Source organism: Sciurus carolinensis, chromosome 1, assembly GCF_902686445.1.
Source record: "Sciurus carolinensis chromosome 1, mSciCar1.2, whole genome shotgun sequence".
NCBI lineage: Eukaryota > Metazoa > Chordata > Mammalia > Rodentia > Sciuridae > Sciurus > Sciurus carolinensis.
The window spans coordinates 20,762,132-20,789,458 of NC_062213.1; the positions used below are offsets into that span (position 1 = coordinate 20,762,132).

The window sequence follows — 27,327 nt, forward strand, 5'->3', positions numbered from 1 at the left end:
GCTTTTCTACTAGGCTGCAAAGCTGCTGGAAATCTGACAAGGTATGAAATAGATATTTGTGAAACTATTCTATATGAAATTTTAAGCTTTAAAGATCATGTTGGGTGAGTCATTTCCACATGTTTTAATTTCAAAAGCTAGGTAGCTGAGTAAGATAAGGATCCAAAGCAGATTTATTTTGCTTTCTTCCAATTTACAACCCAAAATTCAGAGCTATGTTTTCTACTACCTGTGAATCTCCTTTTACCCCAGTTACAGACAGAAATGGTGAAAGTGACAGAATGGAATGCACATTGAAGAAAAGATAGCCTCTTCAGCAAATAGTGCTGGGAAAACTGGAAATCCATATGTAGCAGAGTGAAATTGAGCCCCTATCTCTCATCCTGCAAAAAGAAAAAAAAAACAAAAAAACTCAACGTGGATCAGGACATAGGCAGTAGACCAGAGATCCTGCGCTTACAAGAAGAAAATGCGGGCCCAACTTCTCATCATGTCAGCTTAGGAACTGACTTCCTCAACAAGACTCCTAAAGTGTAAAAAGTAAAATAGAGAATCAATAAATGGGATAGTATCAAACTAAAAAGCTTCTTCACAGCAAAGGAAACAATCAAGAACATAGAGAGCCAACAAAATGAGAGAAAATCTTTGCCACCTGCACCTCAGAGCATTAAACTCTAGAATATATTAAAAACTCAAAAAACTTAATATCAAAGTAATAATAATAATAATAATAATAATAATAATAATCATCTAATCAATTAATGGGCAAAGGAACTAAACATGCACTGGTCAACAAAGACATGAAAAAATGTTCAACATCTCTAGCAATTAGAGAAATGCAGATTAAAACTACACTGAGATTTCACCTCACTTTAGGCAGAATGGCAATTATCAAGAATACAAGTAACAATAAATATTGGAGAGAATGTGGGGAAAAAGTCCATTCATACATAGCTGATGGGACTGAAAATTGGTACAACCACTCTGGAAAGCAATATGAATATTCCTCAGAAAACTTGGAAAGGAACCATCATTTGACATAGTTATCCCACTCCTCAGCATATACCCAAAGGACTTAAAATCAGCATGCTACAGTGATGCAGCCACATCAATGTTTACAAAAACTCAATTCACAACAACCAAGCTATAGAACCAATCTAGGTGCCCTTCAACAGATGAATGGATAAAGAAAATGTGATATATATACACCATGGAGTATTACTCAGCCATAAAGAATGAAATTATAGCATTTGCCAGTAAATGGATGGATCTGGAGATTATCGTGCTACATGAAATAAACCAATTCCCCAAAACCAAAGACCGAGTGTTTTCTGATCTGCAGATGCTAATACAAATGGGGGCAGGGGAATAGAAATTCACTGGATTAGACAAAGGGGAAGGAAGGGAAGGGAGAAAGGATAGGATTAGAAAAGACAGTAGAATGAACTGGACACAACTTTCCTATGTTCATATATGAATATACCATCAATAAAACTCTACATCATGTACAACCACAAGAATGGGATCCTAATTAGAATAAGTTATACTCCATGTATGTATAACATGTCAAGATATACTCTACTGTCACATATATTTAAAAAGAACAAATAAAAATGTAAAAAAAAAAAAAAAGAAAGTGATAGAATAGGCCCTTTTAAGGCACTCAATTGAATGTAGAGTCACAAATTATTTGTTGGAGTTTCCTGAATATATTATACAAACTCTCAGTGATCCCTGACTCAGTTGACACATGGAGTTGTAGGATATAGTTTCAAGACATCCTGCATATAGTGAAGGCATACATCTAATAAGTTGGGGCAAACTTAGGTAATTCTGTGCTTTATGAGCTTGGCAGCACCTTAGAACCTCAGTATCATTAACCACACAGACATTCATTTGACAAAAGAACATCAAACACTGGAGAAGATATTGATATATACCACTTTCATATCTTGGGTCAATTTGGAAGCCAGTTCGTGTGACTTTGTAAAGTTGGACTTTCATGTTTCCTACAACTCAACAATTCCTTTATAAGTGGACACCTAAGAGAAGCGCCTTCTATTGTTGGGAGGTGTCATGAAAATGTTGAAAGCAACCCCGCTTATGGCGACAGCAATGGGAATTGCCCACGTGCCCATCAACGGGAAACTAAAGAATTTGTGGCATGGAGTTTACTGAGTTGTGAAAAAGGAATGAAATACTATACACAAAAACCTGGAGAATAAAATGCAAATTGCAAATGACATAAAACTTGGTGCTCTTTGAGTAAATTTATTTTTTTAAAAAGTCAAACAATTATTAAGAACAGAAAAAGCAAGAAAGATGGTAAACTCCATGTTCATCGTTGTGTTTTTTCCTTGATTAAGGGAAAGTCAGGGACAGAAGTGGGAAGAAAACTACAATTAAATTATTAAAGTATTGTCAGTATTCTGGTTCTTGAGTTGGATGGTGGGCTCGCATTAAACCAGATATTTTAGCCGGGCACCATGGTGCACACCTGTAATCTTGGTGACTTGGGAGGCTGAGGCAGGATTGTGAGTTCAAGGCCAGCCTCGGCAACCTCAGTGAGGCCTAAGCAACTCAATGAGACCCTGTCTCTAAATAAAACATAAAAAGGGTTAGGGATGTGACTCAGTGGTTAAGTGCCCCTGGTTCAATTCCCAGTCTCCCCCCCCAAAAAAGAAACAATTATTTTAACACCATGCTTTCTTATTACCCCCATTTACAGAGAGAATAATTTTAAGAGATGGGCCCAAAGGTAATTCTTGAAGAATGAGCTGCCTGTCCACCCACTTTGTATTCCTAGTGCCTACATGCAGGGTCTCAGACCCAAGTCCTCAGTAAGGTTTCCTGAATGACTGAATAAGTGAATAAGCAATGGAAAATTTAATGTCCTTTTGGTTAACTCTGAGTGTGGTCTGAATAACCACTAACCCCCAAACTTTACATCCCCCCGAACACAGAATTATTTATTTCCTAATTCATTATAATTGGTTTTTAAAATGACAAGTACACGGTATTTTTCTACACAGAATGTTCTACAATACCCATCAATATTGACCTACATAGGAGAAAATTATTCTGAATCAAATATAGTACAGAAAAAAAACTTTTTAGTGCATTTTTTTTTCCAGGCAAAAGACCTTCAGAAAACATCCATCATGAAGTAGGTTTACAAATGGTACTTTTGGCTATGTTAGAGAATTCGATATGAGTCCCATGTGTTTTCTCTGATAAGTAAGTAGTAGATCAGCTTATAAAGCAACCCTTTCTTTGTACAAAAATTGGCTGATTTGTTTTAAATGACAGGAAAGGCTGAAACCCTAAAGTCATTGTTTTAAAAATGTACCATTTATTTCATGCCATATGCCTGTTTTTATACAATAATTCCAAGTATTATACTATAATTTTAATAAAGAGCAAATAAATCTCAACCCAATTTTAAAATAAAGATATATATTAAGTACATTTTTTAATTCATTTAACAATATCATATGCTATATTTGATGATGAACTTCATTTTGGTAGAGAGCACATTTGTGTTTTGGTATTGGAATAAGAAAGACACATCACACCTGAAAATCTGCCTTTAAATGATTAAAACCAGGGTCCATGACAGTGACAGATTTCAATGAGCTAAATCAAAATGTTCTAGAGTTATTCTGATCATTTATAATAAAATGAAATAGGATTAATACTGAGCAGGAGAGAATCGCTGATCTCAACAATTTAAAACAGGTCTTTCTTTAAGACAGCAGATTATTTTCACGATACATTTGAAAGGAAACAGTATTTGGTACTGTAAGACTCCAAGGTGAACTTCCAGAAGTGACATTTTAAATATGAATTTCTGTCCCTGTGGTAGAGCCAGCTTTTATAAGATGGTGTAAAGTCGGTCACACTAATCCACACACAGATGATGATCATCCCTAAATTAGCACCCATTTCTCAACTTATTGTCTTATTAATTTATACACTTATTTAACATAGATTACAAATAAAATCTCATACTCAACCCAAAAGGTAGCTAGCTGCATTTCTCTCTATAACAAAACATGGCTTTCAAATTTACACACGTTGTGCTAATGAAGGAACAAAAATTACATTCCTTTCCATCACCAAAACATAAACTCATCGCACACACAAACACCTGAAAAATCAAAAGTGTTTCCAGGGAGCAAAGAAAGACATATCAGAAGCCCTTAGGTGTGAGTAAAACCTCACACAATACCCATGCCCTTTGTGGGGAAGACACAGTTCAGACACACATGGGAAACTAAAGCTCCTAGAAACACCTCTCTGTTCATTTAAGATAATTTTTGGTGCTACATTTAGAAATGGTTTTTTTAAATTTTAAAGCAGGAAAACTATGAAAATATCAGGTAGAATACTTATTTTTTTACTGATATGATTTAATAATTCAAGACAGATTAATTAAAATTGTATTTCCTTGCCTTCACAGACACTTGACCTCTTTCCTTTGCTGAATACCCCCAAGCCAAAGGCCCATTTTGGCAGTACTACCCTCTCCTACAGAGCAGGACTGCAAAAGCCCTCGGGCTGGAAGGAGGAGTGGCATTTGGCTTAAGCTCTCACCCAGCAAGCTTCGCGATGTGACCAGTTTCCTTGGTGATCAAATGAAGAGACTGAGCTGTGCTCCTCGTGGCCCCACAGAACACTATTATTTTAGAATTTTCTGACTTTGAGGTTTTCATTAGAAACAGCTTTTATTCAATATTGCACTACTATCCAGTCGTTGGCTAATTTCCGTCCAGATAGACAAAAGTTTTCAATAGCTAGGTTATCTCTTGGGATTTATTAAACAAATGGGAAGGGGGTCCCACCCTTGGTGGATTAAAAATGGCTGCAAATTCTTTGAAATTAACCCATCCAAAGGTGGCATCTAATTCCCCAACCCTTGATTCTGTACTAACTTTGTGACTCCTTTTGGCTCACAAAATGGTATGGAAGTGAAACTATGTAACTTCTAAGCAAGTAGAAGAAAGGTCTTGTAGTATCTGTCCTCACCCTATTCAATCTCAGCCTGGGCTAGCTCTGGAGAATGGCCAGATGCAGTGGAATGGAGGCAATTTGGCCCACAGTGCCAGCCAACTATAAGACATGCATGAGACCATCTGTGTTAGTCAGCTTTCCATCAGTATAACAAAATACCTGAGATAATCAACATATAAAGAGAAAAGGTTATTGTAGCTTAGTTTGGGAGGTTCCAGGTCATCACATGACCCCACTGCTTTGGGGTCTGCGTTGAGGCAGGATATCATGGTAGGACTACACAGTGAAGCAAAAGTGCTCAACTCATGGCTAGGAAGAAAAACAGGAAGGGCTGGGGTCTCACAGTTCCCTTCAAGGGCATACCTCCAATGACTTAAGGACCTTCTAGTAGGTTCCACCTTTCAAAGGTTCTACCATGTCCCAAATAGCATCAGGCTGGGGATCAAACCTTTAACACATGGAACTTCAATGGTTTTCAAGATTCAAACTGCAGCATGACCCAAGATCAAGCAGCCTCAACCAACTGCTCACTAACCACAAATGTGTGGGAGGACCACAAATGTGGAGCAGGGATGGGACACCTCAGCTTAATTCTGCCCACACTGACAAGCCATAGGGGTTGGAAGCAAATAAATGCCACAATTTGGGGGTAGGTTGTTGGGCAGCAATAGAGAGCTGGAACTCTACTCTGTCAGGAACTGTTTTAGGTAGAGAGATAGCCCCCGGGTACCGAGACACATCCTTATTCTGCAGATGCTTGGAGTCTAGGTAGGGAGACAGGTCTGTGGTAGAGCAATTCCAAAGGAATGTCAAGGGTACTATGATGGGGTTGGGGTGGGACTTACTAAAGGTATGTAGGAATTCAGAGAAGAAGCATGAATGCCAGAATAGGGGAACTGGAAAAGGCTTCTCAGAGGAGATAAGATGTAAAGGGGTAGGTTGATAAGAAGAAAGAAATTTCTGTGTAAAGAAGGAAAAAGACGAACATTTTAGGGAAGAGAAACTGCATGTGCAAACCGTGAAGAGAGTGAGAAGAGAACCTGGGAAACCGGGGCATTCACCGTACTTGGTGAACGAGGATCCTGGGGTAGGCGGAGGAGGGCTAACAGAAGGCTCTCAGGGCCTGAAGAGACCCTCTGGCATTTGACCTCTAAACTGAGGGTGATGAGAACCAAAGAAGGAAATCTGTTCTCTGTGGTGCCTCCCTCCTCAGCCTCCCTGGCGGGAGGAGGCAGTGTGGAGTACAGGTGCTTCTCGGGTGCTCAGAGTGGCTCACAGGAAGTGGTAGGACCCAGGGTTCAAGATGGTGGGCCTTGGGATTTAGGTAAAATGTAGAAGCAGTGGACAAGAAGATGGCACTTTTTTAAAAAGGGCTTCTATCTTCTCTTGTCAGTTAATGAAGACCTGGAGAAATAAAGCATCTAAGACTCTTCTTTAAAAGATGCTACAAAAAATGTTTTTAAAACCAGGTGGTGGGGCTGGGGAGATAGCTCAGTTGGTAGAGTTCTTGCCTGTCAAGCACAAGGCCCTGGGTTCAACCCCCAGCACCACCAAAAAAAGAAAAATGAAAATAAAAAAAAATAAATAAAACCAGGTGGTATCCAACTACTATACATATAAAGCTCTAATTAAAAAAATGGGAAAAAAAGGTAGTAAATTCTCATACTTACTAGTTGTGTGGCTTAGGCACATGACTAACCTCTTTACAAGTCAGTTTCCTCATGTGTACAATGGGGATAATGCTGGTCTTGACCTCACACAGGTCATTAAGGACAAATGCTGTAAAGTCCTAGCATGGCACCTGGCACATGAGCGCTCCCAATATGAGGTCCCTAAATGGGGAGAGTTTAGAGGGGAGGGGTAACACGGGCTTTAGTGTAAAACAGCCTTGTGTTTGAACTCAGGCTGTATTATGCAGTAGTTTCTGCAGCTGTTTGAATTTAGAGAACATCTTCATCTTGCTCAGACTTAGTTTCCACATCTGAAAAACGTAGGTGATGATATCTACCTCAAAAGCCTGTGATGAGGACCGACAGAAATCATATACAGCAAACGCCGCAGCACAGCGCCCGGCAGACAGTATAAACACACACATGTGTGGAGGCAATTATCTTTCTCAAACGAAGATCGACAATATTAATGCCAGACATCCAATATGACTTCAAAATCCTATCCTCTGACTACAGCTAGAAAAGTTGGATTACCAGGAAAATATATATATATATATGTATAAAATCTTCAACAAGTTTCTCCCATCCACTGGTACCCATACATGGTGATAACCTATCACCAAGAAATGACTGAGGTACAACACTCTTATTTTGTTAGTGCATATTAAGAAAGCAATCTTGTTGTTTAGAATTCATTATGGGAAATGATAAAAGAATTTGGCATTCCCAGACTCCCTCATTTGGCACTTTGAGGAATTTCCTCTACACACAAAGACCCAAGATGCACCCTTTCCTCAACCAAAAAGGAACCGTGCTTATGTACAACTAAGATGAAAAGTCCCTACCCAGACGGCGATTTCAGTGAAAATAATTTCCCTCAATGAGCAGCATGTCATGTCCTTGGGATATGTTACACTAGAAAGCTAGTAACAATTCAGGCTAGAAAGTAATTCTGAGTTTCAAGTTTTATCACACAGAAGCAGGTTCTAGAATATTTACCTTAAAAGTGGACACTTGCAAAGTAAACTCTTGATTTTGAGATTTACCTGTCTATGCACAAATTCCTTCTATTCACAGTCACTATATTTAGGATAAATTCTAGAAAATGTTTGCAGCTGATTTATAGAACCAAATGATTTAGGCTCAGTAAGAGATGATAGGGGCCAACATTTATAATTATTATCTCCCTATCTACTTACCCACAGCACGACAAACGTTTTTTTCTTTTTTTAATCTAATTTCATAATTCACATTAAATTAAAAGTTGATACTGAAGGCAGGAATCAAGAAATTGTCATTTTATAATGGCTTTTAAGCAGTTAAATGCTTTAGAGCCTTTTGGGAAATGCTGGTTAACAGGTCATATTCCTATGGCCGTCACATTAATTTGAAGCTCAGTGAAATCTAGACCTGCTATTGAACAGTTCCCTGCTAATTCGGGTGAAATTTTTTGTTTGTTTGTTGTTCTTGGTTTTTGAGATGGGATCATGCTATGTTGCTCAGGCTGGCCTGGAATCCTTGGGCTCAAGCGATCCTCCTGCCTCAGCTTCCTTTGCACCTGGGACTTCAGGTACACACTACTGTGCCCAGCTTCAAAGTCCAATTAAAGTCTGGAACAACTAATGACTCCTAAAAGGGGAATTTTAGCATGTTGCTGTTTCAGGCAGAAAAACATTTCAACAACTTTCTGCAAACCAAGATAAAAAACAATGAGTGAGAACTACACCTAGAAATCTAGTAAGGCAATTCCATCCTGTAGGAAAACTCTAGTTCCCAAATGTTTTCTACACTGACTTTTTTTTTTTTTTTTTTTTTTTAAAGATGTGTTACCCGGTTCTTCCACATTCAAACAGTGTATGAAACTCAAGATGTGTATGCACAAAGAAAAGTTTCCTATATCCAAAGCCATCCATCTGCATGAAGTGTTGCCATGGCGTTATTGTGTCACTCTGGTCGCCCATGGGCCACTGAAGGCCTGGAGGCACAGCTGCTCAGCACTCTAACTCCTCCATGACTTCCATGACAATTGTCCGTGGGCCTGTCAGAATCAGATTGCTCACGGTCCGGTAGTCTACGTGCAGCACGTTGAGCCCATTGACGGAGACGACGAACTGACAGACCTAAAGGCAGGAAGGAGAGAAAGAACATCGGTCACAGCTGCAGGTTTTCCACAGGACTGTAATAAAGATAGTGTGCAGCCCTAACAGGTAAGTCATTCTTAAAATACCCATCCAAACCCACTGACCACTCCAATTCCACAATCTCCAATAAGTCACACATTTTTCTGGCATCATGATGGAAAAAGCATGTATTTATTTGTTTATCTATTTATCTATTTATTAATTTCTCAATCGATCAATCAGTACTGAGGATTGAACCCAGGGCTGCTCTACTACTGAGCTACAACACTAGACCTGCCCCCTTTTCAACTGAGACAGGGTCTCACTAAGTTGCCCAGGCAAACGATTTGCAGTCTTCCTGCCTCATCCTCCTAAGCTGCTGAAATTATAGGTGCGCACCAATAATGTGCCTGGTGAGAAAACATTTCTTTAGGTTTCACAAATTTGGGCTTACATCCTAACTCAGAACCTTATGAGTTTAAGCCAGGTATTGAAATTCTGACCTTTATTTTCTTCAATTCTAAAGTAGGGATGTTACCTATCTTATAAGATTATTGTGAGAATTAAAGGAGGTAAAATATGTAAAGCTTCTTCTACAGTGCTCCAAACCTATGGGAACACAATGCCTTCTTATAGTCACACATGGTGTTTGTTTATGGCTATAATTATTCATATGGACTCAGTAGACAAGGAGATCCTATGGTCCCATGTTTCCCTGAAGAGTTCTCTTTTACAAATATTGTGTCTACGTGATTATTAATTGTTCTTCCTTCCCTCTGTCAAGGGTCCAAGTCATTTTTTCCAGTATTTGATATTAAACCCAGGGGCACTTTACCACTAAACCACTTTCCCAATCCACTCCCCCTACTTTTTATTTTTTAGAGATAAGGTGTCCCTAAATAGCCAAGGCTGGCCTCAAGCCTGCAATCCTCCTGCCTCAGCATCTTGAGTCACTGGGATTATAGGCATGTGCCATCATACCTGGCTGAAGTGTACCAGTTGTAATGATAAATTCTACACATCTCCCTATTTCCTATCCTCATGAAAGTGGATGAGGCTAACAAAGGCTAACTTTCATGGTGCGTGGTAACCTGTGGCAGGAGAGGAAACCAAAACATAATGAAAAGCAGCATTGATTCATGCATGCCCACTTATATATATCAATGAATTTGGAAAGTCTGTGCCCATTTGTTATAGCAGCAGTACTTATTATCATACTCAGTGTTGAAATGAACTCAATGACTAAATGCATAAATAAAACGGCACAATTAGGATTGCGTCTGAAGGCCTTCTTATTCCATATAAATTCTCTCTCCTCTTACTGGGCAAATAAGAAAATAGGAAGAAGGAAAAGACAGCAAGCAGGAGAAGGGATAGAAACAGGGGAGTAGGGAAGGAATGATTGGTTGAGGTGGACTCATTTAGTGATGTTGTTGTCATCATCACCCCTTAGTAGAACACCTGAGTAACTAATGTGTGCTTCTGCTCCTAACTGGTTACTAATTAATTGAGTGTTGAAGATTCAGCCGAGGAATGTGGAAAATACAAAAACATTTTGAAACCACCATTTCCCTTTAGGTGTTTTCTGAGTGGGTGTTTTACTCGGCTTTTTCACTGCTGTGACCAAAGACCTGAGAAGAACAATTAGAGGAGGGAAGTTTATTTGGGGCTCATGGTTTCAGAGATCTCTGTTCATAAATGACTGACTCCATTCCTCAGGGCACAAGGTGAGGCATGACATGGGAGAAGTGAGGTGGAGGAAAGAGGCTTAGGACATTCACCAGGAAGTAGAGAGCCCCATTCCTCATGACAAAATATATACCCAAAGGCACCTCCTCCAGCCACACCCTATCAGCCCCAGCTACAACTTAGTTAATCCCTAATGGGGGATTGATCCACCAATTAGATTAAGACTCATAACCCAATCATTTCACCTCTAAACTTTCTTGTGTTGTCTTACCCATGAGCTTTGAGGGTGGGGGAGACACCTCACATCTAAACAATACAGTGGGTAATATCAATTTAAATTTAAACATTATATTAAGTCCCAAACAATCTCTACCTACTACTTAGATACACCAAAATTGGAACGTATTAGAAGGTCAGCTTTGCATCTGTGGAAAAGATGTGGGATTTGGAATCCAAATCCTTGGCCTTAATCAAGACGCTTCTCTTCTATATCTCATGATATGTGTTAGTCAGGTTTTTTGCTGCTATGACTAAAAGATATGACCAGGGAAGGAAAAGTTTATTTACGGCCTCACAGTTTTAGAGGTCTCAATCTATAGACACCAGCCTCCATTTCTCAGGGTTCAAGGTGAGGCAAGACATCATGGCAGAAGAGGGTGGCAGAGGGAACTAGCTCACGTCATGATCAGAAAGCAGAGAGAGAGGAACTCTACTCACCATATACAAAATATCTACCCCATAGCCACCCCCCCAATGAACCACTTCCTCCAGCCACACCCCACCGGCCTTCAGTCACCTCTCAGTTAATCCCTTCAGGGACCAATTCACTGATGAGGTTAATGCTATAACCAAATCATTTCTCCTCCAAACCTTCTTGCATTGTCTCACACATGAGCTTTTGGGGGACACTTCACATCCAAACAATAACATGATATGGATATGTCTCATTTTTACAAGTTAGGTAAACATGCCTATCCTCACAGGTTCAGATTAGAGACTGCATTTAAAACCTCTTCCTTAACACCAAGCAATACAATAGTGCTGGGTTCTAGTCATTTCTTTTCCTTAAAAACACTGACTCCCTTCAATGTCACATACAAAACAGAACAGAAAGTGGAAGGGCATAAGCAGACTGTTTATTGACTCAGTAAACACCTGCCGTTTCATAAACCACACCCCAACCTGCACAAGGCCACCCCACAATCACTGTTTCTCCTGTTCCTTTTCCATCATCTTTCCTGGGGGATTCAGGGCATATCGTGTACAAAATCAGCAGTTCTCAACCATGGTCAAGGTCAGAGTCAAAATGGAGGTCATGCAGCAGGTCATAATCCATCCCCAAGTGGGCCACAATAACGCGCAGGACAATTTAGCTCTAATTTTACATAGGCATTACCCTGGGCTTTGATTTTTTCTGCAGGGCAGACTCTCCAGCCAAAGAATGAGAGGAATTTCACCCCCTCTCAAACCAGAGAATTGGTCTTTAGACCTTGATTCTTCGTTCCTCTTTGTTTTGCCAAATAAGAAGGCAAGAGTTTCCAGGAAGTCCAAGCTCCAGCTCACCCTTCACAGGTTCCCCGAGATGAAATGTGTCTCTGCATCCTGCAGGGTCACATTCAGAATGAGTCTTCACCACAACTAGGTTTTGTCTATAATTTGTTTTAATTGACCAACAATAAAAAATTAGGAATTCTTCATATAAAAATCCAGGGGACCTCCTCTCTGGGACAAGGTGAAGAGCTGATCACACCAGGCCTGGATGGCTACTGGGCAGGGGCTGAGTAGAGGTGGCCCCTTCTCAACGGGGTGCATGCCACCCTGTCATTGGCCATGTCCCTTCTACTTCCTGACTTCCTCACACGTAGCTGATGGCCATTTGAGTTTGAAGTCCCCGATCTGGAACCAGCAGGGGGAAGAAGCTGAAGAGACAGAGGCTTGAAGCTTCAAGAACTGAAGCCTCAGATGATGAGGAGAAGTGAAATGTGGTGTATCCACAGTGGAATATGATTCAGCCATGAAGTGGAACACACCTCGTGCTGCAAGACAGATGAGCCTTGAAGACTTGGGAAGTGAAAGACGCCAATCACAACAGCCTGTACCTCATGGCGTGAGAGCCACCCGTAGGAACTGTTGAGGATGGCTGAGTTCCAACGGTTGCGGAGGGCTGGGAGCAGGGGTAGGGCATGGCAGTGATCACGAATGGGTAAGGGGTTTCTTCTAAAAACAGATTGAGGTGACGGCTGCATAACTCTGTGATACTACAGCCTGTTGAAGTGTTCACTTTTCATGGGTAAATTGTATGGCACGTGAAAATGTTTTAGTCAGCTTTTTCACTGCTGTGACTAAATGACCCAACCAGTACAACTGTAAAGGAGGAAGGATTTATTTGAGGGTTCACGGTTTCATAGGTCCTTCTAGAAGGCCGGCTCCATTCCTCAGGGCCCGAGGTGAGGCTGAACATCATGGCAGGAGTGGGTGGCAGAGGGAAGAGCTCATATCATCAGAAGCAGAGAGAGACTCGCTCCAGATACAAAATATATACCCCATAGCCACACCCCAATTCCCACCTCCTCCAGCCACACCCTACCACTTCAATTAATCCCACCAGGGATTAATCCACTGATTGGGTTAAGACTCTTTCAATCTAATCATTTCTCCTCTGAACCTTCCTGCATTGTCTCACATGTGAGCTTTTGGGGGACACCTCACATCCAAACCATAACAAAAGATATCTTAACAAAATTTTTAGTTGAAAAACAAAATGAAACAAACAAAACTGAAGGAAGAAAGGCCTGAGGGCAGCCGTAAGTAGGTCTTGGCAGACTGAGGAGAGAGGCTGCAGGTGGACTTCAAAGATGGGCCTGTGCACTTCCTGACCGTGAGAACCTCAGAAGCTGTAAAACCTGGGATGGCAAAAGCCTTCGACTTGGGAGCTGTGCCCTGTGCCTGGTGTTCGGCAGTGGGAAAGGGGAAGTCGGTGAAGCCAGCTGGGCAGGTTCAGTGGCACCTGGGACAGTGGTGAGGTACTGGAATGAGGACTGGAGTGGGAGTGGGGGTGCCTGTGATCCCACAAGGGAAAAGCCTGGGCGAGGAGCCCCCACAGCTGATGTGGACTTCGTAAATTGTGGTGAGTGGCGACTTGAACTGAATTTAATTTTAGGCAAATAAAAAAAGAGAGGATCATTTCTTGTTTGGGGTTTGTATGCATGTGCACATACGGGCACATTTCTCAAATACCTAGGGGTGTGACTTGTTTGTTTTCTCAAAAAATAAGGCTGGGCATTAAGACATTTTCACTCCCTTGCACAGTAATAGGGGTAAGAGGGCATTAGAGCAAATGCCCCGTGAATAGCTCATGCCCTATAATCTTCCTTACCTAGGCCGACACCAGGGTGCACCTCTGGGAGCGTAAGAGTCAAGTGAAGACCTCTTAAACCAACTTGGGTGTGAAGAACTTAAAAACAAAAAAGATTTAACCACCAGAGTCTTTGCTTTCATGAAGTTCACAATTTAGTTTGAGAAGTACAGTATCACAGGTAGGATTCTTTCAAAATTGTGGGCCACTTTTCAGTAAAGTCCGTCATTGACTGAAAATCTACCCTTTGGGAATATAGCTCAGTGGTAGAATAATTGCCTAGTATGCATGAGGCCCTGGGTTCAATCCTCCCAGTAACATACAGAGAGAGAGAGAGAGAGAGAGAGAGAGAGAGAAGAGGAAAACCTATTGAACCTATTGTTTTGCAAGCACCAATCCAGGCTCTTTAAATACTTAATAAAAAATCCTCCTGGCCAGGTGCAGTGATGCGCACCTATTATAATCTCAATGGATCTGAAGGCTGAGGCTGGAAGATCACAGGAGGTTCAAAGCCATCCTCAGCAATTCATTGAGGCCCTAAGCAATTTGGCCAGACACCCCTGTCTCTCAAAATAAAAAGGACTGAAGATGTGGCTCAGTGGTTGAGTGCCCCTGGGTTCAATCCCTTGTACAAAAAAAAAAAAAAAAAAAATCCTCCTCCTAACAGCCAAGTGGTAACATGAATTAAGTTTTGGCCAGTCACCCAGTTGTCATTCTCCAAAAATTAGCTTGATATCTTTTTCAGAGATCACCTTCCCTCTGCCGTGGGCAATATGGATAGGAATGCCAACGGAGGTGCCCTGCCATCTCCCCGATTCATGGGATCACCTGACCCAAGCTTGGCCAATTACACTCACTCTCCCCAGAGCATTGACTCTGGATGTGAGTAACACTAGAGAGAAATTTCGTTTTCACTGGTCCTCAGGTCTCTGTCTTCCCTGGTTCCTGTCTCTTATCACCTATGGTTCTCTAGACTTGCCTCTGATTGATATCCTTCTAATCAGTTCATTTTTTGCCTTATCAGAGCTGGTTTCTCTCCTTGGCAACCCATGGTTCCCAGTACAATTCTTAGGAACAAACTGAATGTCAGGGAGGTCAAGTTACTTGCACAGGTCACACAGCTAAGTGCCACATCTGGAATTTGAACTCCAAATGAAATCCACAGCCTTACACTGATACAAATTTATGAAGCGCAATACGTATGTGTGAATTCTGAGGAACACAGAGAATCGTGGAAGACAGGTATTTTCTCTCTTTAACTGTTAGACGGTCATAGGTCCACTCAAATCTCTTATAATATTGATGTTTAGGCTCTTCCAACTTCTTAAGGTTTTTATTCAATTAAGACTGGGTTGCTGTTTGTGTCAGGTGTCATCCTCAACAATATGTAAACTTAGACACTTATTTCAAAATTTTCCTTAAGTGAAGAAAAAAAGCTTCAAAACCTTTATCATGCTTATATTCAAGGTAGTATTTTTAGAGTTAAGCTTTAGGAAAGACGTCATCTCTCCCTAAGTGTTCTCAACACTGTGGTTCCTGCAGTCCCAATGTCCTGTTACTAAAAATGTACAAAATGATTTGGAACTGCGGTATAACAGTGTGAGGTGTTCAGTCATAATGGACTTTCAATTAGCCTCCATGGTACACCATGTTTTGCAAATCAACACACATTATGAGTAACCACAGGAAGTACATAGCCTGGGGGAAACGACTTCTCTGTATTAAAAAGCACACAGTCATGAATACAGAGAACAGGTGACTGTCTCTGAAGGGGCCCACCTGAGGAACAGATTACCTGCTACGTAGGCTGGAGGGCTTAGATGAGAACTCAGGTGAGGTCAGAACATACTTTGTTCTCATCAATGATGTTAATGTATGATATCACCCCCTATTCTCTTTATCACACAGCACTAACACATTTTGCACATCACACCTCTAAGTCCACGGTCATCATCTTTATTTATTTATCTTATAATCATCTTTATTATATCTATTTTCAAAATTTGGGCTGCGATTCTCTCATTTCCCCAATTCTCAGAAAAGTGATCAATCATGAGTTAACTCATCTCCCAGGAGGAGGTAGTACCTTAACCTTTTGTGTGTGTGTGTGTGTGTGTGTGTGTGTGTGTTGTAGAGGATTGAGCCCAGGGCTTCACGCATGCTAGGCGAGTGCACTGAGTTATATCCCGAGCTATTTTTATTTTTCATTTTGAGACAGGATCTCACTAAATTGCTCAGACTGGCTTCAAACTTGGGATCCTCCTGCTTCAGCTTTTAGAATAGCCGGGATTATAGGTGTTTGCCACCACTCCCAGTAAAGGCTGGTCTCCAGGCCCTCCCATCTGGTAACTTTCAAATGAAGAGACATGGAACATGTTATCATTAATGAAAAGAAGAACAACACCTTCATCTGTCATAGTAAGCTTAGGAAAGAAATGTCTCTGAGCAAGCAGGCAGTGGAGAAAAGTTCTAAGAATTGAGTGGGCCTTGTAAGAGTTAACAGGAAGAGGGAGGCAGGACTCAGCACATTTTAGGGTGTGATCAGGTTGGAACAAATACCTAGGCAGAACTCCAGCCTTCCTCCTGATAGGAAGCCAAATCAACTAAATAATCTTGCCTCTAATTCCTCTCCCTGCACCGTCCTGGCAGATGGATGATAACCCTCTGGACAGACCGAGGGCCCAAGGGATTGTGCAACTGCACATTTGTTCTTAAGTGGCTGAAGTCCCACAATTACTCAACTGATTCATCCAAAGTGGGAGGGAGGCTGGGGAGAAACACAGCACCTACCATTATGTGAATGTCTTCTCACTGCCCTGGAAATCCACAATCATCCAGAATACTGCACCCTGCCATTGCTGTGTTCATATGAATGCACTTTGACTTGTCTCTGCCTCTTTTTTTTTTTTTTTTTCTTTCTGATCTTGAAAGGATTAAAGGGTGAAGCTGCTTCGGACTTCCTCTGAAGATTACAGAAAACATTTACTGAGATAGAGACAGATAAAGTTTTGGAGACAAAATCAGAAGGAGAAGAAAGATAAAAGAGACCGAAATAGATGTAGAAAATAATCAGGAAGAGCTGGTTCCTAGTTAGTGGGGTGGGGAATTCTGTCCAGCTAAATGATACAGAAAGCAGGAACCAGATGCCAGATAGCAAACCTAAATTCTCAATCAAGTAGAATGCTCTGTTGTGCTCTAGAGATCATCCTGATCAAGTTCCCATTCAAAGTGGAACCCTGTTCAGTCAGTCCCTGCCGACCATCCAGCCAATCTTCTCTTGAACACTTCTTAGGTCAGGAAATGCAGAAATTGATGAGGAAGCCTTTGGAAGGTTGGGGGCAGTTACATGGTAGATGTTTGAGATACATATGCAGTTGACATTATCTAGGTCATTTTTAATGTTAATTGCTTAAGCAAAAAGCACACTCAGATATAAAAGCCTGGCTTGCAAACTGTAGTGCAAATACAAGTCACATTGGGGAGCTTTCTCAAGTGGGGACTCTCAGGTCTCACCTAAGACCTAACCAAATCAGATTCTCCAGGGGTGTGCTCCAAGAATTCCCACTTTCATTGAGCAAATCAGGCGATTCTGATACAGTACTATACTGAGAAACAATGCTGTGAAGTATATAGTCAGAATTTCTCCAACATAGATAGTTTAAATGCTCATCCCATACCTGTTAGTATTATCAGAGTGTATTCTTTGATGATGAGAATTAATAGCTTCATGCAAGAGAAAGGATGACATTTCAGTTTTTAATTGCTTAAAGCAAAGTTTGCTAACTCTTAGGCTTCAAAGCTAATAATAATGTATAACATGCCAAAGATTAGAGCTGCAATCAGAGGTAACATCCAAGTTGCCCAAAACACAACAAGGAGAGTAAAACATACTGTCATGTTAGTCCACACATACCTTTAATGCCATTTATGAGCCAACTATTTCTCAAATACTGATGTCACAAATTAATACCATGGTCAGGCCTACTGAGAATAAACTTTGAGACTTTTGAAGTCCAAAACATTAAAAAGAAAAGAAGGCTGAAGGTAAACCAGAGCAAAGAAAGTCATGGGTACAATAATAATTGAAAACTTGAAATTTAGTGTTCAGAAAGAAAAACAAAAGTTATGTTTTGATTTTTCTTATTTCCTTCTTCTTTGCTCCAAGTCATACATGTGGTTGTCCTAATAGGATACTGAATAACACAAAAGCAACGGCATACACAATTCCCTAAAGTGCTATCTTCCTACAGAAGTTTTGTTATCTCTCCTCTCTCATGCACACTTCTGAAAGCCCAGCCATTCGGTCCATGTCTTAGTCTATCTGGGATTGAAAACAAGGACCATAAACTGGGTAGCTTACAAATAACAAATATATATTTCTCCCATTTCTGGAGAGCAGGAAGTCTAAGATCACTGTGCCAACAGAAGAGGTGTTTGGGGAGGGCCGACGGTTTCCTCGCAGGTGATGCCTTCCCATCCTCATGTCAGGAGGGGTGAGGGCACTCTTTCAGGAGACCTCATAAGTGCATTCACGATGGTTCCACTCCCATGACCTTTCCCAAAGGTCCTGCCTCCTAATACCATTACCTTGGGGGCTAGGATTTCAACATGTGAATATGTGAATTTGGGGATTCACAAACATTCAGACCATAGCAGTCCTTACCCCAGACTACTTCTTAGGTCACAACTTGCCCATCAGCATAGACAGTGCTGTAATAGCTAAGAACACATGACCTTCTTCCAAAGTTCTTTTTTTTTTTGTATACTGGGGATTGAACTCAGGGGCACTTAATCACTGAGCCACATTCCAGGCCCATTTATATATATATACATATTGTTTGAGACAGGTTCTTCCTAAATTGCTGAGGGTGGCTTTAAACTTGTGATCCTCCTGCCTCAGTCTCCAGAGCCACTGGGATTACAGGCATGCGCCACAGTGCCCAGCCTTCTTCCAAAGTTCTTGACATGTGTAATTTCATTTAAAATTCTCCACATACCATATGATTCTTATCCTTAAGTCTATTGACATGATGGATTACATTTACTGATTTACGGATGTCGAACCAACCTTGCATTCCTGGGATGAATCCCACTTGATCGTGGTGCACAATTTTCTTAATATGTTTTTGGATACGGTTTGCCAGTATTTTGTTAAGGATCTTTGCATCTATATTCATCAAGGATATTGGTCTAAAATTTTCTTTCCTTGATGTGTCTTTGCCTGGTTTCGGTGTGAGGGTGATATTAGCTTCATAGAATGAGTCTGGTAGGGTTCCCTCCTTTTCTATTTCCTGGAATACTTTGAGAAGTATTGGAATGAATTCTTCTTTGAAGGTCTTGTAGAACTCTGCTGAAAATCCATCTGGTCCTGGGCTTTTCTTGGATGGTAGGCTTTTGATGGCTTCTTCTATTTCTTTGCTTGATATTGATCTGTTTAAATTGTGTATGTCCTCCTGGTCCAGTTTGGGAGGAACATACATATGTCTCTAGAAATTTGTCAATGTCTTCAGTATTTTCTATTTTGTTGGGATATAGATTTTCAAAGAAGCTTCTCATTATGTTATGTATTTCAGTGGTGTCTGTCATGGATATTTCCTTTTTCATCATGAATTCTAGTAATTTGAGTTTTCTCTCTCCTTCTCTTTGTTAGTGTGGCTAAGGGTTTGTCTGTTTTGTTTACTTTTTCAAAGAACCAACTTTTGGTTTTGTCAATTTTTTGAATTGTTTCTTTTGTTTCAATTTCATTGATTTCAGCTCTGATTTTAATTATCACATCCCCTCTGAGGCAGGTAATTATTTTTATTCCCATTTTACAATGGAAGTTTAAGTTACTTAATCGGCCCAGGTTTATACAGCTACAAGTAGTGAAGCCAGGATTCTGACCTTGAACTTGCAGACTTACACCTTAGACTACCCTGCTTCCTGCATCCAGATAACCACCTCCCCTAAAACTGGCACTAATACCCTACGAATGAATAACCTGACCTGGTGTCTAAGTACCTCTTACACATAATGAATTCTCAAGAGCACAGCATTTGCTTTTTCCTTCTACCATCTCTGAAAATGGAATAATGTTCACTTCACAGTCATCATTACCACCACCACCATCCTTATACAGGGAAGAAAGTGAGAATAGGAAGGCGATGTTTTTGTTCTTTTAAGAATAGCTCTCATGCCGACAAACCCAGTGGTTCAGGAGGCTGAGACAGGAGGATCACAAATTCAAGGTCAGCCTCGGCAACTTAGGGAGGCACTAAGCAACTTAGTAAGACCCTGTCTCAAAATAAAAATAAAAAGGGCTGGGGATGTGGCTCTGTGTAAGTGTCCTTGGGTTCAATTCTTGATAGAAAGAAAGAAAGAAAAAAAGAGAGAGAGAGAGAGAGAGAAAGAAAGGAAGGAAGGAAGGAAGGAAGGAAGGAAGGAAGGAAGGAAGAAAAAAAAAGAATAACTTAGGCAAATCTAGGCCAGATTCAGCAGGGGTACATGCCATCTTATCTCCACAAACAGTTCATATAACCATGTTTCCTCACAACCTAAAGAAAGAAGAGGAAGGTCCTGCTCACTATTGGTAGCTCTTCTCCTCTGACAGAACAAGCAGGATGCAATAATGAGGTGAAGATTAATGACTCCTGGATGAAGAGTTTAAAAATTCAGAGGAATATAGGGGGTATAATCACCATTGGTAGCAAGGCTGCATATAATTCAGCCAGCAAGCTCCCTAAACCACATCATTTGTCACAGCGATTGATTATATTACCTAATCTCTGCCTTTAAGCAGCATTACCAATTCCACTCACAATCCTTTTTTGTTGTCGCAATCACCACTTCATAATAGAAACAGAAGAGCAGAAGATTAAATATACCATCTGTCCTCTGTAGGTGGATGAGAAATTGGGTATATAACATGATCAGCGCAGCATAAGATGTCACCATGCTTGATAATAAACACCCTTTATGTGCCTATAAATTTGGTTTATTCACAGCAAAAATCAATTTCCTAAAAAGTTTATTCCCTCTCCTTCCTTCCTCACTCTTCAATGATTCCCCAAGAAAAGTAGCACAGGAACAGGAGTCAGGAGATAAATTTGAATCTCAACTGTGCACACAATAAGCTGAGTCACCGAGCATGCTATTGTACTTCTCTAGGTATTAGTTCTCCATCTGATAAAATTAGGGAAAAAAGAAAACATTTTTAGAAACTTTATAAAGTACATGTTAGCTCTAAGTTCTATGTGGAAAAAAAAATTCTACTTAGTGATTGAACAACAAGTTTACTATTAACAATACCTTTAGTTTACTAAATACTTATGTGCCAAGAACTAGGCCAGGCATTTGTTTCTCTTAAATTTGTAAAGGAAATGTTATTCTTAGATATGTAAACTGAAGTTTAGAGCAATACAAATGGAAGAACATGAGATCAGAGTCTCTCTCACATACTTAATGTGTTTTAGGTTTATAAACAAACAAGCAAAGTAAAGACATTACAAAACTCTCTTAAGACAGTGTGGTGGTGTTATAGGCAGAAAGAATGTAACAGGATTAAAAGTCTAGAAACTGACCCCCACACATGTGCATTTGACTGATGACAAAAACAGCACTGTAGAAAAGATAATTATTTTACAGTGATCAAATGTTCAAACCTTTATCAGGAAGATTAAAAAAAAATTGAAAACACATATGCACCCAACAAAAAAGTCTCATAATACATAAGGTAAAATTCACAGAATTCAAGGGACATATGGGTAGTTAAACAAAAACAGTTGAGACTATTTTGTCCCACTTTAAATAAAGGATAGAGACATTATGCAGGTCAACACAGACATACATAATACCTATATTATACATATAGCCTATAATCAGCAATGTTACTCCTATATTGTACACAATACTATGCTTATGATATGACTAATTCATAAAGACTTTGAAAATACATAACTAATCCATAATTTAGAATTCCTTGGTAGTGATTATACTAGCAGTTCACTTTGTAATAACTGGAGATGTACATAAATAATTTGTACATTTTTACATAGCTCAATAAAATTTTTGTTTTAACTCCCACCTTTATAATTTACTAGTTTTACGACCTTGGGCAAGTTGAAAACTCTGAGTTATACTTTACTCATTTGTAAAATAAGGATCAAGTTTATGAACGGGATCAAATCTGATTAAGTACTAATCTCAGTGTTTAATACCACTGAATATTAAATAAACATTGGCTTTCCTCTTTTATTCCCCTTCCCATGCAATCCTTCTTCCCCCAAATAGCCTAGTGAATGCAGACTGTTGAAGGCCAGGCTTCCTTACTTAGGAAAGTCAATTTGGATTCTAGTTTGGGAAATGTGAACTTGTCGAGTGATGGTGTTATTCCTTCAGATGAAGAAGTTTCAAAAACTGAAAAGAGAATTTGCTCTAATCTAAGAGAACCCTACAAAGACAGAGACTCTAGACACCACTGTAAACCATTAGCATAATTTGTAAGTAAACAGAGCAGGCCATGAAGGAATCTGTGGAATCTGTAGTCCTGTCCCTAAGGTATTCACATGAACCAAGCTGTTTCAGAGCCAAAACAGTTGTACAGCGTAATTAGACTTAAAGGTGGCCCTTCATCAAAATATTAGAGACATAAACCAGGTCAAGATTGGCTAGTAAGTAGGAATTCATTACATCCACGGAATGTTTTATGTTTATAAAAACATTTACACTCATCAAGGACAGGACTTAGAATTTTCAGATGCTGCTGTTGTAAATAAGTTGTGCATTTGTGTCTGCTGCAGAACAGCCAGGACAGCAGAACACTGTTTGTAGGGGGGAAAGTAGGAAAAAAAAAAAAAAAAAAAAAAAGGGAAGAAAACTTGCAGCTGTATCTTCAGCCCCATAAATTTCTCCTCCAAGTATGCAAGTGGCTGGAGTGACAGTTGTGGGAGGAGCCCAGGTCCAGCTCTTGGACAGGCATAGGATTCTCTCCCCAGGGAATTAATCTTTCTCTAAACCTCATGCATTTGAAGCATCCTATCTGCCTATGTGGTGTCCCTGAAGAACAGACCCCACAATTAGTCTTGAAGGAAAGCCAACTGTTTGTAAGAGTGACTATCTTTCACAATAAAACAATAATGACAGTAACACAAAGCAGCACAAAAGCATTTTTGTTTCAAATTGAGAAATTCAATATGGCCCTACACAGAATCTGCCCCGTCTGCACCCATCAACCACTGGTGTGTGTCAGATCCAAGCCTACCCTTGGTGCACTCTGCCCAGCTGGGTAAATCAACTCCAGGGGGACTGTGGTGCACCCAAAGGAGGGACAAAGGGTGGGGAACACTGGCTCAGTTCATGGAACTTGACTCTCAAAGTTAAGACAAAAAAATTTTGTTTTCCTGGGATTCTCTCTAGAGATATGGATCACAGGCCCAGTGGTCGATCTGTGACCCATACTGATGGCTCATGTCAGCTTCCCACAGGCAGCCCAGCTGTTCCAGGATCACTGGCAAGGTCTGTTTGCACTCCGGGAAGACAGTATATTCCCAATGTGGCACTTTCCCAAAGCTATAAGAAATGTCCAGTCACTGAAAAGAACAATGTATGCCTGTTACAGCCACAAGATTCTGTGGACTTTCTCTCCCACTAAAGGGAAGGAACCTGTCACCTGAGGGTCAAATCTCACTCTTACACTCTAAGCTGCTGTTAGTGAGCTTTTGCATCACTATGACTAAAACACATGACAAGAACAATTCAGAGAGGAAAAGTTTATCTGGCTTATGGTGTCAGAGGTTCAGTCCATGGTTAACTGTCTCCATAGCTCTAGGCCCCAAGTAAGGCAGAACATCATGGCAGAAGGGCACGTGGAGGAAAGCAGTTCAGGACACAACCAGGGAGCAGAAAGAGTAAGCTCCACTCTCCAGGGACAAAATATAAACCCCATAAGGTGCCCAGTGACCTACTTACTGCAGTCACACCCTACCTGCCTGCAGTTACCACCCAGTTAATCCATATCAGCAGATGAATCCTCTAACCAGGTTACACCTCATAATATAATTGTCTTACCTTTGCAAATTCTTGCATTGTCCCACATATGAGCTTCTGGGGGATGTCACATACCTAAACTATAACAGCCACCAAGAAATTGGCTTACTCTGGACACAGAAAGCTCCTCAGAACTTCCCGCAATACTAGTGGCTGGTGGGAGAGGTTCCAACAGCAGGACACACATCCTCAACACATGTCAACTGGCATACAAGGCTCCACAAGGTCAGCCTTCCTCCCTGATCCCAAATTCCTTTCTCCATAAGAATCTTTTACCCAATTATCTGTTTCACTTTAAAATGATTATTATTAACTCTCCTAACAACCAGAAATTATTATACTTTTTCCCCTAGATTATTCTAAAAATGCAAAGTTAACATACCAAAGATTTTAAAAGATTGACTCTTAACCAAGATACCAAAATATTAAGGTTATTCATCAGGCAATTAATTGCATAATAACTTTGTTCTCATAAGCACAAGGCATTTTTCATACATTATTTCATCCATATAGGATAGTCTATAGCTTGTTGGTGACATGATCTAACCTTTAAGGGTGAGTCAACATTTCTCATTTTCCTATTCTTACTCTGATATGGGTCAAGAAAAAAATTGCGTGTGTGTGTGTGTGTGTGTGTGCACATGTGCACATATGCATGAGCATTGCAGATACATGCAAAGATGTCACCACATAGTAATATTTTGGTGGGAAAAACAAAAGAATTAAAATAGTATTGGTCACAGGGTACAGATTTTTGGGGATGTGGTGAGATCTGGACTAAGCATCCTTACACATCCTTTTCTGGAAGCCCCCAGAGGAAGGAGCCAAGCTGGTTTCTGCTCTAGAACCCCTTCCTTATTCCACCACTACATAGCTATAATTAGGACCAAGAAGCTGGCGCACTTCAGGACTATCTCAGTTCAAGAACTCGTGCTTAGGGTTCAAGAGAGTGTTCCATGCTGACTTGGAGACAGATTAAGAGTAAAGCCTTGTCTAGTATTGAAAAGTAGGAGTGGGACAGTGTGTCATCTGGGTCATTTCATTCTTAGAAGCCTTGGACACCAGTCACAGAGAACTGTATAAATTTGGGGAATGAAGTTCCTCCACATCTCTATTCCTAGAGGACACCTAACCTCTGGCAGAGTGGGTAAGGAAGATGGAGAAACTGAGGACCGTGAAAGTAGGATCATTTCAACACATTGGAAGGGCACTAGGATATGATGGGGAAATCATGAGCTCTGGAGCCAGACAGACCTGGGCTATTTTGGCTTCTGGCTCTCACACTCAGTTGCACAACCCAAGGCTGTGACTCAAACTCTTCCAGCCTCAACAATAATATACAATTAATATTCAGCCCACAGGGTTGTGAGAAAGAGTAAAGGAGACAAGACTCATTAAGCAACTAGCACGGTAACCAGCACAATGAACAACAAAAAGTGGTCCTTTCCCTCCTCCATCCCTGTAGAATCCACCAGACACGAAGTTACATAAGTGCTGTACCCTCTAGGCTCGTTCCCAGGTCTAATAGTTACTTTAAATGCTAAACCACAAGATTCTTAGCCAGGACCAAATTCCTTTACTAAGTCTTTATGCAAGAAAGAGATTAATTTATAGGCTAACTCCGGAAAACCAACTATATTTTGGACATTCAAAAATGTTTCCCAGAAAATTTTCCAGACAACCATATTTAGCTTGGTCATATTTCTTCTGTCTCTTAGAAAGTGACCAGTAAGCCAAGTTGAGAACACAGCTGGGGTTTGCTGGGACCAGTCCTTTTAGAGGCTTGGAGAAAAGATAGTGTGCAAAGGATTCTTATCTTCAGAACTTGATCCTTTTGTATCCCTGTCTCCAGGAGGCAGAGGGAATAAGTCAGAGACAATTTCAGCTCACAGAGACAACAGAGGAAGCAGCCTCATTCTGGATGTAGATTTGCATCTCCAGTAGTAGTTATGTGGACTGATGCTTAAGGAAAGCTGTGGACTTCCTTTGACAGGGTATCCTTACCTCGATTCTCTGGATGAGTCTTCTTTATTCTTCCTACCCTTTCCTCCTGTACTAACTAAGCACATTTTCTAGACTGGCCAATAGGAAGAACATGAATATAAATAAGAGCCTGGAGTTTTGTGGTGTCAACGAGGCGAAGGTAGAACTATATGTCCCAGATTCCCTTTCCTGTGCAGTTCCAGGTTCAAGTTGGCCACAAGGAAATTGTGTATAGTATCTGGAAGGTGGAAGTGAGTCAGCTACCATTGCTCATGGATACTGTGGTTCATGGCAGTGAAGAGTGGACACAAGGGTGCCTGTTCCTGGTCTCTACTGTTCCACATCCAGTTCTTCTCCCCAGCTGATGGCCCCACTGACCAATAGTGGCTTCAAGATCCTACCAGCTGATGAGGCCAGAGCCTCCCAGAGATTTTGTCACCAGCTCCCCTTGTGGACCCACTCCACAACCTTCAGGAATGAAAGTTAGTGTCACCCAGAAAGAAGAATTTGCAGAACGAAGGTGTGGGAACCAAAAGTAGCCCAGGTGCTTGCTGGGGGCTGAGGGCATATGGAAGAAGTATTAGAAAAGGGAAGTTACTAAGACAGCTGCAGCGAGGTGGATGGGTTACAACTTGTGCTCATTCTTCTTTGAGAGATAAATGCAGAAATTCTGGTAGCTTCCAACTTGCTCTTTTTCTCTTCCACTCTGTATTCAGCTGTTCATATCACCGACTACCTCAGCTAAGAAAATCTCAGATCCACTAAAAGGAGTCTCAAAAGGAACATGTCACCCAGGCTGAAGACTAAAAGAGGTATAAAAACGGAGGCTCACTGCACAGGCAGAGCTGACATGTTTGAGGAAGGAGGCTGAGGACACAAGAGAATCCCAGGTATCAACCCTGGCTGGCCAGGAGAACAAGGCTGGCAAGAACAGGAACGGGGAAGGGGATTAACATGAGATGCAACTTGAAGGGGAAGGGGAGGGGGGACTTGGAAACGTGCCCATGCTGATGAGAGGGAGTATGGGCCAGGAGCTCTGGGAGAGCTTGGGGTGCACAGTCAACTGACTTCAAGTCACTGACACACAGGTGAGGGGTGAGGCAGTGGGGATGGACACCGACTCATTATAGCAAAAGGGAGCACTGTATCATATACAAACAAATTTTTAGTAGACTATTTTTTGAGGAGGTACAGGTTCACAGAGAAATTGAGAGGAAAGCACAGACCCACATCCCCTTGCCCATAGTCCTCCATGCATAGCCTCTCTCATCAACATCTTCCACTTACGAGGTACATTTGTTAGAACTCATGAATCTACACCGACACATCATTATCACCCGGAGTCCACAGTTCACAGTAGGGTCCACTTTCACTTTTGCACATTCCATCATAAGGGCATCCTAAGGTTTAATGGCATGTACTCACCATTATAGTGTCAGCAAAAACACTGCCTCAAAACTTAAACATGACCTTT

General features: G+C 40.9%; 1 protein-coding gene across 1 annotated transcript in view; it reads right to left on the reverse strand.

Moving 5' to 3' along the window:
* Positions 1–1,637: 1,637 nt before the first annotated feature.
* Deptor (DEP domain containing MTOR interacting protein) overlaps positions 1,638–27,327 on the reverse strand; it is a 140,045-nt gene continuing 114,355 nt past the window's right edge. Inside the window, exon 9 of the mRNA XM_047563359.1 lies at positions 1,638–8,803. Coding sequence (XP_047419315.1) covers positions 8,675–8,803 — 129 coding nt within the window. The 3' untranslated portion in view covers positions 1,638–8,674. The remainder of the gene's footprint in view (positions 8,804–27,327) is intronic.